Below are 15,101 nucleotides of genomic sequence, written 5' to 3'. Positions count from 1 at the left end.
TGTTTGAGGTGGCAAAACCATTTGTAATTTTCATTAGCCAGTAAACATGTAATTAACATTCAGCACTGTGTTTAACTTAATTCCTGTTTAAGACAAGGACAAGAAGCAGCCGAAGAGCGTTAGTTCCATTTGTTAATTCTGACATACATCTTACCATAACAGTTTCCTAAAATAAAAGATCCGTGTTTCCCTCATTATTCTTCTCTTAAAACAAAACAAAAATCCATTAGTTAAAACTGCATTAAACTCTGAGAGGCAACATAGTTGATTCTCATTTTTCGCTAGTTACTGTATTCCTGCTTCCTTTATTCATTTTGGGAGGTGGATGGAGGGAGGGGGTGAATTAAGCATTCATTATCTGAAGACTCGGAGTGGGGAACCCCTCCCCCCCCCAAAGAAATAGGTTCCGGCTTCAGGAAAGTTCTAGAAGCAGAACTGGGAAAGGGGGGGGGCATGAATGTGCAGGGGAGAGGGAAAAATCACTTTGGGGGGGATAGTTAAAAGTAGAAAATGAGGATTTCAACGGATTCCTAGGAAAAATGTTGCCCTCCTGTTTCAAGTTCTATCTTTGATCCAGGGTGAGGGGAGCCTGTCTGCCAGTCTGTGAGGCTGCTGTTTTCCCCTCCTCTCCCACCTCTGTTTTTTTTTTTCCCAACTTGCTTTAGGATTAGTCTCCATCCCTCTCGACCCCAAACAGTGGAATTTGGCTGTGCCTTGGGTCGTCTTTGCTCTGCACTATCGCCTATAGTTGTTGGCGGTTTTCTGCTGAGGCTGAGCCGTTAGCCCCAGCCTCCGACTAAACTCATTAAGTTGGGAGATTTTTTTCAATTGGACGGGTGTTTTTAAAGTCTCCTCTTTCCAGCCCCAAACAAGGTGTAACAACGCACTCTTCCTTCTAAGGAATGAGATGAGAGACAAGGATCACTCCAGACATCTCCTACCTACGGTTTGGGGTTTTTTTTCTTAAAGGCGAGGCTTGCATTCCTCAGCAGCTATGTACAAAGCTCCCTGAAACCTCGTCTCTCTAAAGTTACCGTGCAGGGCTTTCCAAGGCTGAGAGCGTCTGATACATGGGGAAGCACTTCCTTGAGGTGGAAGATCTTTCCCTTCACCTTTCCTCTTTTTCCCTGAAGGCTAGTGCCTACTTTTTATCAGTTTGCACAATCGCTTAGATAAACACCGAGGAGGAGATTCTCTTTAATTATCAAAGACACATCTTTTCAGGGGGCCAACAAAGCGGTTTATTTCACCCGCCAAACTAAAGGAGAGTTATTCCTGTTTAGAAGGAAGATGCAAGCGGTTTGGGACCTTGAACAAGGCAAATATGGTTTTGGTATGTTTACTTACAGTATTTTTTTTCTCTCTCTCTCTCCTTTCTCACTTTTCTCCTTGTGCTATGTGGGGTTGGGGATGACTTGGGGGTTTTCAAAAAAAATCGGATTGCTAACGTGTATGAAATGCCTAGGACTGTGGTTTAAGGGGTTCGGGGAAGGGGAGACAGTCAATTCAATGCATTGCCATATTTTATTACATGTGTGTGGTAGGAGAGGTGGTGGAGGGGGGAAGAGGGGGAATATACAATTGCAAAGCTGCCAAAATATGATTAAACCGAAGCGTAAAGACTGCGGTGCCTCCCATCTCCTCAAACTCATTTCCTTCGCTAGAGCAAACTAGAAGCCAGTCCTTATAAGCGTGTTTTTCCAAGCATCAGACGACTCGGTTTTCTAGCAAAGGAGCTGCTAGGCTCGCACTAAGTGTCAGAATTTACTGTTCGATTTGCCTCGGCGCTGCATTTTGCAACCTTGTGCCACTGACAGCCAGCCAGGCAGGGAGGGAAGACAGCGCTGCCCGGCGCCCTCGGCCGCGGCTCGGGGAGGCGAGCGTTCGGTTAAGCTAGGAGGAGAATCGCGAAGAGAAGGGTACTCACCATCGGGCGGGGTGGTGGAGCTGGCGTGCGAATTTCAGGCAAACGTTTACCTTTTTGCTGTCTATTGCAACCGCGTCGGGCTGACTTAAGCAATTCTGTGCTCTATCCAGAACGTTCAAGGAACGGTTCCTCATTTTTAAAAAGCCAGCGAGAGAGACGACAGAGACAGAGAAAGAAAAAGAGAGGAGGGGGTGAGGGGGACGCACATAAACCCAGTTCAGGAAGAAAAAAAAAAAAAAAAAAAAATCATCACCTCTCCGCCAGGGAATCGGGAAACGCAGAGGTAGCGAGATCTGAGTCCGGTCCAACCAAGTCAAAGCCAATTAATTTTAAATCCTGAAGAATTATTCAGATTAAAATGTACAGAAGTTTCATTCTGCTATGCCTACGTGAGCTCAAAGTCGTTTCCCTTTAAGAGCTCTTTTCTTTTAAAGTTGAATTTTAGGCAGCGCGGACTCTTACACTAGGGGGCAGACAGATACTGTACTAGCTCCAATCTTAAGCAATTTTTTCCCTCCCAGCATATGCTCTGATTTAGCACTGTAAATTTTTCAGAGGACCCAACTCTGACAGCCCCTGGTGATTTTCAAAGTACCACAAGCCAGTGGTTAAAAATTGCATTGACTTGGAAGTTCAGAGAGACACAATGGAAGCCCCTTTCCCTATTCATGGAGCTCCAGTGTGGTGGAAGAGAAAAACACACACGGACTAGATTGAGGGGAAGGAGGATTTCAATGAATCCTGGTGGACAGAACTGGTTTCTACTGAGTTCAGAGTTAAACTCAGATTTGCTGGGGTCTGTATTCATATTGTGATTTAATTTGTGGAGAATTACAGCCACTTTCTGCAAGAAAATCATATTCCTGGGTGGGTCCCCCCCCCTACAGTTAAACAAATGTTTTTTCAACTTTCTCTGGCCAAATTAAAGCTTGCCATTCTTCTCATTAAAATAAATTTACATCTGCAATAAAGGACTGGGCTGGATTAAAAAAAATGACAACATATTGATATTTATCTTTTAGCCTTAGAGCTGTTTTATTCAAAGAATATGAGCATCTCTGAAGAAGACATTTTAAGACCTGCTCCCCTCTTTTTCATTCTCAGTCTGCAATCTTCTCTCTTCTTCTATACAATAAAATTAACTACAATTGATAGTCATTTTTTTCTTTTTGTTTTTTGGCTTTTTAATAGCACCCCCATAACTCAATGAGTCCTAAGATACAGAGTAAAACACCTCTGACTCTATAGCAGCCCTGAGGTCATATTCCTAGCAGACTCCAGAGCTGTTGAAGATGGTTGGGAAATCCTTCATTTAAAATCTGAGACCATCAGAGCGTACTTCAAATACCAAAAATCTCAAAGTGGACGGGGGAACTCTTGCTCCTCAAAATTTTCCCACTGCATATTTGTAGAAGGTTATCTTGCCATAGAAGTGCCTACACCCAAGAGGCGAGTTTAGGGTTTCTCTGTAATCAATTATTCTTATCTTCTATTAAATTGAGATAAGGATGCCCATTAGATTTTCTATCTCAACCCCAGCCCTACCACATCTTTGCTGAGTTTGTCCCTAATCTACTGACATCTGTAGCATTAGGCAATTCCTCCTCAAATCATAGAGATTGAAAAGAAAAGGAAGAAAAAGACACAACCTTCTCTGAAATGATTTCTTTTCCATCCTTCTTGTCCTCTTTAGAAGAAAATTATATTGTATCTATAATCAACCTGAAATTTGCTGCCTGGCTTCGCTCTACGGCAATCTCATTACCCACCAGGTTCATGATAGTTCAGTGTTCACTGGAGGTTTAAAAAAAAAAAAAAAACTTCCAAATAATCCCAGCACCTGCAGCTTTAGTGAAATATCTGATTTCAGCGGAGAAAGGGTGAGGGTTAAGAAGGTTTCAAGAATGAAGCAAGGAGGATCTTTCCTGCCCTAAAACCAAGCCCCTCTCCGCCTATATCTTCCTTTAGTACTTACCTTCTATTCTGCCCGTGTTTGTAAAGGGTGTTGAATACAAAGTACAATCTACACATGTCAATTATTTGTACAATTTATTTTTTAAAATTCTTCATTGCCTCGATTTCTAAAACTATCAAGGATGCTTTCCTGTGGTCATTAATTTACTCTTTATGTGTGTTCATGTTTCCTGAGGCTCAGCATGCTTCGTGTAAAATATCTTGTTCATAAACCTGGTTGGATTACCAGTCTATAGATTTCTCTTGGTGCAAAGAGTGTACGATGGAGTCGCAATTTTGTTCTATAAATGTTGAATAGTCATGATCCACTAGCTGGTCAAAAGCGAACAGAAAGATTACTGTGTTGGAGTATAGTGTGTTCTGGGGGACAATTCTAGATGTTTGATGTTTAAAACCAAATGCTCCAGAATTCAGAGATACAACCGGCTTGATGATTTTTAGCACATTGAGCAGAATGGCACAGGCATTGCAGCGAATCTCTTGAGGTAGAATATGGCTTGTGCAGTGATTCCTGTGAATTGTACTTGGTATTATTGCCAATTTGGGGCAGAATCTCTGTGTGTGTTTTAATGACTGTATGAATGCTTAAAAGGAACTTGAGGAACAATGAAGTCCTACTCAACTGTTCTATGACCTAGGAGCATAGTCGCTGAAGTCTTTGTCTGTGTACATTGACAAATGCGCATCTGATACATGTGCGCTTACATGTGTGTACAGAGGGTACGCACAGGGGACGCTGGAGGCTGCGTCCACTTGTCCATCAGCCGGCAGAAAGGTCTTTTCACCTCTCCCCACGACTGGGTGTGTGGCAGGACGCTCGCTGGCTTGGGAGTTAGCTGAAACTAACGAGAGAGAATAAAGTTGAAGAAAATTGATTTTAATTGCGTCATGACAATGAGATGAAGTCTACTTCGGCTTCTCAGCATCTGAGATGCTTTATTTGAGCAATTAAAATGTCAGGCCACATACCTGTGAAATGTTAACCCTACATGGACAAAAAAAAAAAAAAAAGAACCACTGAACGGCTCTTTTTCTTTAAAAAAGAAAGAAAAAAACCACCAAACCAACCAAGTGATCAGACTTGAGTAAGGGAAGGGTCTACCATGCACCCGGATTTGACCAATTGGTTCGTTTGGAAAATGCCTGCCAGCTGGGCTCTAGGTACCTTCCCATCCTCACCCACTACCCCTCTGCAAAGAAACCGGGCAACTTTTCTCTTTCTCTGGCACCGCGGGCACCAAGATGCGCCGGGAGTCCCGGGTGGTGCGCGAGCTGCGGATCCGGTGGCATTGCCAAGTTGTGAGAATCGAAGTCCCCGATTCCATCCAAAGCCTCTCGCGGAGCCTTTAAGAGGCGTCGTTCCGCGCGCGCCGCGCTCGTCTCCCCGCCGGGGCGGAAACCTCGGGTGCGGGGTGCGCAGAGCGCGGTGGCCGCGCGCCAGGGGACGGCGCGGGCCCATCCCCCGCCTGGCTGCGGCGGGGGCACCGCCACCCCCGCCCCGCCCCCCCCCTCGCCCCGCGCCCCCGCCCCCCGCGCGCCCCGCGCCCCAGCCGCGACGCCGCTCGCGCTAGGACCGGGCTGAGCCCGCGGCCGCCATGGCGGGGCCGCCGCGCTCCGGCCAATGACGGCGAGGGGGCGGCGCGCGCGCGCCTGGCCAGGCCAACCCCGGCGGCTGCCTTATAAGGCGCGCCGTCGCCATGGCAACGTGCGCTAAGTTGCAGCAGTCGTGTCAAAGTTCACTATATAGAGAGCTCAGTGAGCTGATCGCGGAGAAGCCACTTCTGCCAGCCCCGGCGCCTATAAATCGCATTCCCTCCCGCGCCCCCCTTTTTAGCATATTTGATCACTTTGATTCTCTGTTCTTTTCTCTCCGCGGTGTGTGTGTGCGTGCGCGCGTGTGTGTTTTCTCGTCCTCCTCCTCCTCTCCCCGAGTTGCCTTCTTTCTCCGGGTGCCGTGCTGCCTTTTTCCCCTCTTTCATTCTTTCTCTCCGTCTTTTTCTCCCCCCTCTGCGCACGAAGGATGTGCTTCTAGGTGGTGATCTGCCCTCCTCTCTCTCTTTTATCATTTCTCCCCCGCCGCCGGCGAGTTGACTCTTTCCCTATGTGTGTGAGGCGGCTCCGGCGGCAGCAGCAGCGGCTCCGGCGGCGGCAGCAGCGGCAGCAGCGGCAGAGGCTTCAGCGGCGGCGGCGGCGCTAGACGCGGCGGCTCCGGGCCCGACCCGGCGGCTTCGGCGGCGGCGGCGGCGGCTTCGGCTCCGGCTCCGGCGGCGGCGGCGGCGGCCCAGGCGGCCCGCAGGGAGCAGCGAGCGGCCTCTATCCGGCGAAAGCGGGCGGCGGCGGCCGGAGCGAGCGAGGCGCGCGCCGGGGCGCCCGGGGCAGGCGGCGGCGGCGGCCCAGCGCCAGGACGACGCCGCGCAGCGCCCGACGCGGACCACTTTCATGCTGATTCCCCCGGACCCGGGCAGCGCTCCGGCCACTCCGCGGGCCGCCGGCCTCCGCCCCGGCCTGCCTGGCTCTCTGGGCGCGCCCGAGACCGGCGCCTCTGCTCTCCGAGTCCTCCCGATTTCGATGGCTTTCCTGAATGGCTGACTGTGGGCTGCCCTGGACTTGGCCCCCGGACAGTCGCCTCTCCTCCTCCTCCTCCTCCTCCAACTCCTCGGCTACACACCAGCTCTGAGAGCGAGAGAGTGAACGAGAGAGGGAGGGAGAGAGTGAGCGAGGAAGATCTTTGGAGAGATTTTTTTTTTTGCCTCCTACTTCTGTCTTGAAGCCAGACAATCGACTTGCAGCTCTCCCTCCCCTCCCTCTCTCTCTCTCTCTCTCTCTCTCTCTCTCTCTCTCTCTCTCTCTCTCTCTCTCTCTCTCTCTCTCTCCACACGTTCTGCTCCCACTTGCTCTCCCCCGGCCCCATCCCCTCGCCTCCCCTCCCCGACGGAAAGCCCCCCGAAAGCAACAGAGCTGAGCTGAGAGAAACAAACAAAACAAACACACCGGGCCAGACGAGCCATCGACAAAACTTTGCATAAAGCAGAAACAAAAAAGGAAAAACTAACCAACCTCAACCAACCAGCCCCCCCGAGCCACCCGGGGCGCCCTCCCGCGCCCTCTCGCACCCTTTGCACACACAAAAGGCGGCGCGCCGGAGCCCGAGACCCGGGAGCCCGCCGCCGCCCGCAGCCAGGGGAGCAGGAAGTCCGGACGCGGCCCCCATAGATATGGCAATGGTAGTCAGCACGTGGCGCGACCCCCAGGACGAGGTGCCCGGCTCTCAGGGCAGCCAGGCCTCGCAGGCGCCGCCCGTGCCCGGCCCGCCGCCCGGCGCCCCGCACACGCCACAGACGCCCGGCCAAGGGGGCCCGGCCAGCACGCCGGCCCAGACGGCAGCCGGCGGCCAGGGCGGCCCTGGCGGGCCGGGCGGCGACAAACAGCAGCAGCAGCAGCACATCGAGTGCGTGGTGTGCGGGGACAAGTCCAGCGGCAAGCACTACGGCCAGTTCACGTGCGAAGGCTGCAAGAGCTTCTTCAAGCGCAGCGTGCGGAGGAACCTGAGCTACACGTGCCGCGCCAACCGGAACTGTCCCATCGACCAGCACCACCGCAACCAGTGTCAGTACTGCCGCCTCAAAAAGTGCCTCAAAGTGGGCATGAGACGGGAAGGTATCGGCCTCTCATTTCTCCTCCCCTCGCCCGGGGTCCCGGGGCCCTGGGTGCGTTTGGCTAGCCTGCTCGGGGTAAGGACACAGACGCCCCAAGCTCTTCGTATTGCAGCTGAAAGGGGGTTTTTATACTAGAAGCAAGTTCTGCAGTGGAACCCAGACCCCCCCCAAATCCGCATGCTTTGGCCGACTGATTTCCTCAACTCTCTCTTCGGGCTGTTTTCATTTCCTTTGCGTTGATGGCCAGTTCATTCGAGTTCGCCTTTCTGCAAGGGATGGGGAGGTGGTGGTGGTGGTGGTGGTGGTTTTAAAGCCTGGTTTACTTCTCTTTCCTCTCCGTTTCTCTCTCTCTCTCCTTGTTTTCCCTGCATGTTCAACATATGTCCCTCCTCCCCACCCCTCTCTCCAGCCCCCACCCTCTCAAAAAAAAAAAAAATCAACCTGAGATTGTACTTTTTGTACAGGAGGTTCAAATTACAAATGGCAATTTTATGCACTTCGCCGTATTAACGCTGCCGCCCGGGCAGCGCTCATGTGACCCTCCGTGGATTAACATTCGGCTAAAAAAAAAAAAAAAATACCTCTGTTTTCTTTTTTCCTTTCACTTTTAAAAGGAGGAGAGCGCGATAGGGAGTAGGAGCAGGGTGGGCGAGGGGCCTGGGGCGGCTGCTTTCGCTCTGCGCGAGTTGGGTCTTTGTGATATGAAATTCGCCGAGCGCCGCGAGCCCTGCTCGGCCAATGGCGCGCTCAGCGCCGGGCGCGGGCTCCGGGTTGCGGCGAGCGAACGCCCGGGTTTCTTTGTGTTTGTGCGAGAGCGACTCTCCCCGTCCGGCGTCAGATAACCGCTCGTGCCCGAGCCTGGCCGGCCCTCGCCGGCCCTCCCCGGCCCTCTCGGGCGGCGCCGCCGCCGGCCGCCGGCTCCCCGCCTCTCGCCCGGCTTCCTCTCGCCTCGGCCGGCCTGTCTCTCCGCCCTCTCTCTTCCTGCGAGCACGAGTCGGCTGCCGCCAGACCTTGGCTCTCGGCTCGCCTCTCGCCAGGGGTGGCCCGCGGGGCCGGGACTGCGGGCTTGGGGGTCGGGGGGGGCGGGTAGAGAGCGGTGCTGGGGTGGCCACAGGCCGTCCCGGGTGAAGCTCCTCGGTGTCTTTTGCAAAAGCGTCTCCCCCTCCCCCCAGCCTCGGCACCACCACCCCCCCGCGCGCTCCCTCTCCTCCAATCAATAAAAAAAATATATATATATCAGCCGTTCAGCAGTAAAAGAAGAAAGAAGCCCCCCACAATGCTCCATCCCTCCCACCATGCCGGGGACCCCGAAGCAAAGTGGTCCATGCTGGGTGCTCGGCCTCCCGGCCCGGAGCGGGCCTCCGAGGCCAGTGGTCCGCCCTGATTGCCGGAGCTGGCCTGGGTGGTGGTCGGAGGAGAGGGCGGCTGGGCCCCCGGCGCCCCTCGGGTCGGTGGCCCTGGCGCGCGGGGGAGAGAGGGACAGGCCTGCGGGTTCCTGCGCCGCGAGGAGTGGGGGTCGGGGGTTGTGAGGGGCGGGGGGCGGGCTTGGGGCCGACCCTGCCGGGGGGAGCAGGGGAAACGAGGCTGGGCATTAACGGCGGAGTGTCTCCTTTCCTCCCGGCAGCCGTGCAGAGGGGCAGGATGCCGCCCACCCAGCCGAGCCACGGGCAGTTCGCGCTGACCAACGGGGACCCCCTCAACTGCCACTCCTACCTGTCCGGATATATTTCCCTGCTGCTGCGCGCGGAGCCCTACCCGACGTCGCGCTTCGGCAGCCAGTGCATGCAGCCCAATAACATCATGGGCATCGAGAACATTTGCGAACTGGCCGCGCGGATGCTGTTCAGCGCCGTCGAGTGGGCCCGGAACATCCCCTTCTTCCCCGACCTGCAGATCACCGACCAGGTGGCCCTGCTCCGCCTCACCTGGAGCGAGCTGTTCGTTCTGAACGCGGCCCAGTGCTCCATGCCCCTCCACGTCGCCCCGCTCCTGGCCGCCGCCGGCCTCCACGCCTCGCCCATGTCCGCCGACCGGGTGGTCGCCTTTATGGACCACATACGGATCTTCCAAGAGCAAGTGGAGAAGCTAAAAGCGCTGCACGTCGACTCCGCCGAGTACAGCTGCCTCAAGGCCATAGTCCTGTTCACCTCAGGTAGGAAGGAGCCCTGCTCTTTCGTGCCTCCGGGCTCCTAGCTCAGAGTTAGGGCCTAAAACTCTTGGGAGCCCCCAGAGCCGGCCCAGGCCACACTGTCGAGGGAAACTTGGAATGGGAACTCTGCCTAGTGGTGGGGCCCTGGCAGGCCTGTCCTGGGGAGAGGAGAGGAAGGCTGGGCCACGGGAAGGATGCTTCAGACTGTTGACTCTCTCAAAATGGGCCATGGGGAAGGCTTGCAGGCCTGTTGCCCTTCCACCAGACTAGGTTGCACGCTCCTGTTCCTCCCTCACCTCAGGCACTCTGGGCCAGCTGAGCGGGAATCTCTTCCACCCCCATGGCGCTCTCTGTCACCCGGGCTGAGCCTCCGGGAGATGCCTGTAGGCACTGGAACAGTCCTGGTATCAGTCCCTCAGGGGAAGGTTTGCCCCTGGCGTCAGGGGGAAAAGTTTGCCTGCTAACTCAGTGCGAGTTGGAGCTCCAGGCCCGGCCAACCTGAGGGCAGCAATTTTCAAAAGCATATTTTTTATTAAAACAATGCAGACTGTCCAGAGAGGGGAAAGAGCTGTCAGGAAGGGGCAGGAGGAAGAAAGGGGCCATCATCACTCTTCAGGATGTCTGCAGGGGGTTCAAGACTCAGGCCTGTCACTTCCCCTGCCCAGGCAAACACTTAAGGCAATTTTTAAACACCCCAAAGTGTGTGCAACCTGGGCTGAATATGAGTGTTGCCAGAGATATAAAACCATTACTGACTGCATTATGAAATCTAATTAGTTTGCAGGCAGTTTAACCTGAGTGAGTAATAGATCTAATATTAATTAACTCTGGAGGTCAAATGATCATGGAAGGTGTCTGGCTTACCACTTTGGGCCACACCTGAGCCTTTTGACTGGCCCCCCAGGCTGAGCTCAGCAGAGCCCAGGTGGGTGGAAATCACCCCTTCCACATGCTTGTTCCGAATTGTCAGCTGACCCCCTTTGTCATGGCTGAGAGAGGAAGGGGGCTCCCAGTTGAAGATAACAAAATTTGGACCTGGGTAGGGCTTGGAACCTAGTCACCCACTGCAGGTTTTGCAGCTTGTAATCAGGACACCAGGAGAGCTGAGGAGTTCCTGTAGCAGACAAAAAGATCCACAGTCTCTTCCTTATTGTTCCAAGGAAATCTGGGGACCCACGTCTTGAGCTGAGTCGGTTGTAGGTTCTGAGTCCTTAACCCACTTTCTTGTATATATTGCTGCTTTTTGCATAAAATCCACCCCCTCCACTGCCACCCCCAAATTCTGCCTTTGAAAGTCCTTAGGTAATCAATTAAAGGGCAGTGTCTGGGCAAGGAAGGGCTCTATGCAGAGGCTTGGATCTGGATTATTTTTCTCGGGGGACCTGTCACAACTAGAATGGTTGCCTGATGCAAATGTACAGACAGGATCGTCCCCTAACCCAGAGTCACCTTCAACCCTTCCTGCAACCCAACACCCAGCCCATGTTCCCAGACCATCCAGGCGGTGGTTCCTTTCTTGAGCTCATTGTTAGCTCTTAGACTTACCTTAGTCTTCCAAGGAAAGAAATGCCTGATACTCTTGTAACAGTTTAATTTATTAGTGTTTGTAAAATGTAGAGGCCTGTGTGGAGAATGCAGATCGCCTCACAAAGAGATAAAGGTCCCTGTTATCTGATTCTGAGAGAGACAGTGCGCTTGTGGAGAGAAGGAGTCCAATGCAAACAGATCTTTTAATTTCTGATCACAGACACCTATGCATTCTGTAGACATGCAGAGCCCTAGAGCCACACATGAGGAGGTTGTATGTGGGTTCTGGTTCTTAGGGTGGACGCAGTGGCGGCTTTTTTTGAATATCTACTTTAAGGATTGACAATATGCATGTGTTAGCCCCAGTCTTGCCTGAGGAGCCCCCAAAGGTCAGGTCACAACCTGCACCGCCTTCACTGAGAAGCCTCTCATTTCAAAGGCACTTATTGTATTTTCACATATCCGAAAAAGAAACGTGTTTTCCTGAAGATAACGGGGAGGGGGTTTCTTCTCGGAGGGACCTGGGTTTACAAAAAAAAAAAAAAAAATCAGGGGGGTGGGTAGGAGAAAAAGGGAGAGAGAAGAAAAGGAGGGAAAAGAAACAGCTCAAATGAACAGAGAGATCACAGTTTGCATGGCTGCCCTTCAATAGGCTAAACTGACAAGATCAGTTTTAAAGGGCCACTTAAATCAGTTTCAAAGACTGAAGAAAAATGAGTCGCCCTCTTTGGGGAGAATCTGAGTCTGGGTCGTGGGCGCCATTACCGGGGCTGGGCCAGGTTGTTGCCCACCCCCCCCCCCACTATATAATTATAAGCCAAACTATTATTTACAGAGGAGGAGGGGCGGAGCACTGGTAGTTTTGGTTTCATCTGTTTGTCAGTCTGTTTACTGACCTGAGCTAGATTCACCCAGTGCACTTTGCTTGGGCCTCCCGGTCACCAAGCCTGAGGACTGGGACATGGAGAGCCTGCAGTACGCTGAGTTGTGCTCTGTTTTAAAGCTAATATTCCAGGACCGTCGCACACGGTGGCCCCCTCCCCAGCCCCCAAGTTTTCAGTCCGTAGGCATTTGCTCCAGCTCCGGTTGGGGCAGTTTGACAGAGCACTGTACACACACTTCATGTGACCCATTTCAAACCTCTTAATCTGATGACTGAATTCTTCGTCGTCTTCTTCTTCTTTTTTTTTTTTAAACTTTCTTCCAGATGCCTGTGGTCTCTCTGATGTAGCCCATGTGGAAAGCTTGCAGGAAAAGTCCCAGTGTGCTTTGGAAGAATACGTTAGGAGCCAGTACCCCAACCAACCAACACGATTCGGAAAGCTTTTGCTTCGCCTCCCTTCCCTCCGCACGGTCTCCTCCTCAGTCATAGAGCAATTGTTTTTCGTCCGTTTGGTAGGTAAAACCCCCATCGAAACCCTCATCCGGGATATGTTACTGTCTGGCAGCAGTTTTAACTGGCCGTATATGGCAATTCAATAAATAAATCAATCAAAATAAGAAGGGGGAGTGAAACAGAGAGAAAGAAAAGGCAAAAGACTGGTTTGTTTGCTTAAATTCCTTCTGTTAAGAAAGGATATAAAAGGATGTTACAAGTTTGCTAAAAGAAGAGAGGGGAAGAATTTAATGGACTGTGAATTTCCAAAAAAAAAAAAGACTGTCGAATGAACTTTTACAGAATGCATTAAAAAAAAAAAAACTCCTGTGTCGGTCAGAACAACTTGCTACTTATCATTTTTGTATAAAAAGGAAATTAGTCTTTTTTCTTTTTTTGGTAAATTTTGGAAAAATATTGCTAAAAGTGCATTTAAGGAGATTGGGAGAAAATTAGCAGAATGGAGAAAGTAAGTCTTTTTTTTTTTTTTCCAAATTATTAATTGTCCTGTGTCTATGTACCTCTAGCTGTTCTTTTTTGTACTTTTCTGGTTCCAAACCAGTTTATTCTGTGGTTCTATAATAAGTTTTGATATAATCTTGGCTTCTTAAAAACTGTGTATCCTTAAAATATATGTTCTGCAAGAATTAAAACTGAGTCCATGAAAATATCATAGGAAGACATAAAACTTTAAAAGGCAACTCAAAGATGATGGAAACGCACTTACAAGTGGTGACCAAAAATTTTAGATGAAGTTGAGCACTCTAATTTGAGAACTGGAGGAACCACATACAACACTTAAAAACTTCCCCTACCCTGACACCCCCCCCCCCCCCCCCGCAAAAGACACCAAGACAAACCTAGCTTTTTAAAAATATTTTAAGAAAGAGAATGAACTGTGGAATTTATTGGCAGCCAAGGAATGTGTCCAAGACACATGCTGAGGTTTTGAATAAAAAGTGAACTTTTGTAATTTGAATTGGGTCCCGCTTAGTTCTTGAATTGTTATGAAAATCCTATATCTGTTTGTATATTTGCAAACCCTTTGTATTATAATTGTTGATATTTTCCCTTTTTAAAAAATACCATTGAAATCAGCATGACAAAATAACACTGTTGGCACTTATAGGTAACGTGATTGATTCAGTATCTTAGAGTTTACAGTTTGTGTTTTAAAAAAAAACTGAAGGTTTTTTTTTTTTTAAGTGCAACATTTCTGTATACTGTAAAAGTTATAATAACTGAACTGTTTGGTCGAGTCTTTGTGTGTTATATTCCAAGGAAATTGAAAGTATTCAGAAATTAAAATATTATTTGATATCTGAAACCTGTTTGGCTGTCCCCACTGTCTTTCCATCGAGAAGCCCCTGTGAGCTAGCTCTCTCTGAGCTGGGCCAGGGGCTCGCTCTATTTGTTCACTTCCCTCAGCCAGTTTGTTCAAAGGTAGACTAGTGTATTTGCCTGTTTAATTTGGGTGTGATGGGGTGGGGGGAGCTGAAGTTAATGGTTTATCTATGGTTTAGGAAGTGCCATACTGATATAGTAAACCACCCCCATTCACCTAATCCTTCTTTTAATTAAAAATGGATTTTCCAGGAAAAAAAAAAAAGGCCCTTATATTTGTCACACTTAAGTGCCTGCTTAGGGAAGGTATTGTGAAAAGTATTAGAAATCTTGAGATCAGTATCTATTTTATGATCAGGAAAAAATACTGTTTTGTACATTTCTGACAGTTACGCAGAAGATGGTTCAAGCAAGCAAATCCAGCCTTGTCAATAGAAGGCAGTTGTTTGCAATGAGTTTTTCCTTAAGTAGGTGTGATTTTTAAAAATATTCTGTGGTTCTCATCTAGGGTGGTTGTTGAGAGGATTTCAAATTCAGTGATGTAGCTTAGAGTGGCTGAAGGGTTTATTTTTAATGTATATATGATAACTTGCAGTTGGCCTGCCTTCCCCTCCCCCCTGTACGTTCCTTCTCTGAGAGCATGCCCACAGGTCAAGGGAATCTTTTCCATTGGAGTTCTGTACATAAAAACACAGCGACATTCTGACATTTCAGATTGTGTAGATACAATCTGTACTACTCTTGGGATCCTTTGTCCTTAAAAGCCAAATTAAGAAAAAGAAGAGAAAGAAAAAGAGAAAGAAAGAAGGAAACTTTATAGGGTGTGTGGATTTGGAAGTATTAACTATTTTGTTTTGGAGGTTTGTTTGTTGTTGTTGTTGTTTTCTTTTCCCTCTTTCTCTTTTCCTGGTTTGAAGGAAGCTCAGTGTGTGGGAGCTTGCAATTTTTGTTCTTACTGAGGCTTTGCAGCACCCACACCACCATCATACATCACTGTGTTGTGGTTTGATTTTAAAAGGGGGTGGTGGGTAAGGGGATGTGAAAGAAAAGGGATCATTTTGTAAAGTGTATTAAACTTTGATACTCAGTTCCAGTCAATACATGTAGACCAGAAAAATCTGTCTGATTTGTGCATCTGAGCAGAGTTCT

The 15,101-nt window shown here is 50.1% G+C and overlaps 1 protein-coding gene and 1 long non-coding RNA gene across 4 annotated transcripts in view; one reads left to right on the top strand and one right to left on the bottom strand.

The window, feature by feature from the left end:
* LOC133067745 (uncharacterized) overlaps positions 1–2,362 on the bottom strand; it is a 40,385-nt gene extending 38,023 nt beyond the window's left edge. Inside the window, exon 1 of one of the 2 annotated variants that reach the window (XR_009695389.1) lies at positions 2,181–2,362. This is a non-coding gene — a long non-coding RNA (uncharacterized LOC133067745). Of the gene's footprint in view, positions 1–1,927; positions 2,128–2,180 lie in introns of those variants that run through there. The other variant, XR_009695388.1, reaches the window with a different exon arrangement.
* On the top strand, positions 783–13,935 carry NR2F2 (nuclear receptor subfamily 2 group F member 2). Of its 2 annotated transcripts, none has more exons than XM_061158615.1 (3): positions 783–1,333; positions 9,182–9,709; positions 12,441–13,935. In XM_061158615.1, exons 1-3 carry the CDS (start codon positions 1,291–1,293, stop codon positions 12,713–12,715), a joined length of 846 nt encoding a protein of 281 aa, XP_061014598.1. In that variant the 5' UTR covers positions 783–1,290; the 3' UTR covers positions 12,716–13,935. The 2 variants fall into 2 exon arrangements, with proteins under 2 accessions (XP_061014598.1, XP_061014597.1); XM_061158614.1 differs by lacking the exon at positions 783–1,333 and adding an exon at positions 6,310–7,558.
* Positions 13,936–15,101: the final 1,166 nt, after the last annotated feature.

Source organism: Dama dama, chromosome 13, assembly GCF_033118175.1.
Source record: "Dama dama isolate Ldn47 chromosome 13, ASM3311817v1, whole genome shotgun sequence".
NCBI classification, from domain to species: Eukaryota; Metazoa; Chordata; class Mammalia; order Artiodactyla; family Cervidae; genus Dama; species Dama dama.
Note: the sequence above shows the minus strand (reverse complement) of the source record. Positions and strands in the feature narration are given on the sequence as shown.

Bases quoted from the DNA above. Each gene is read 5' to 3' on its own strand.
- NR2F2 (XM_061158614.1), top strand. From the start codon at position 7,117: ATGGCAATGGTAGTCAGCACGTGGCGCGACCCCCAGGACGAGGTGCCC. The intron at 7,559-9,181 runs GTATCGGCCTCT...TCCTCCCGGCAG, and splicing joins AGTGGGCATGAGACGGGAAG to CCGTGCAGAGGGGCAGGATG. The intron at 9,710-12,440 runs GTAGGAAGGAGC...ACTTTCTTCCAG, and splicing joins CATAGTCCTGTTCACCTCAG to ATGCCTGTGGTCTCTCTGAT.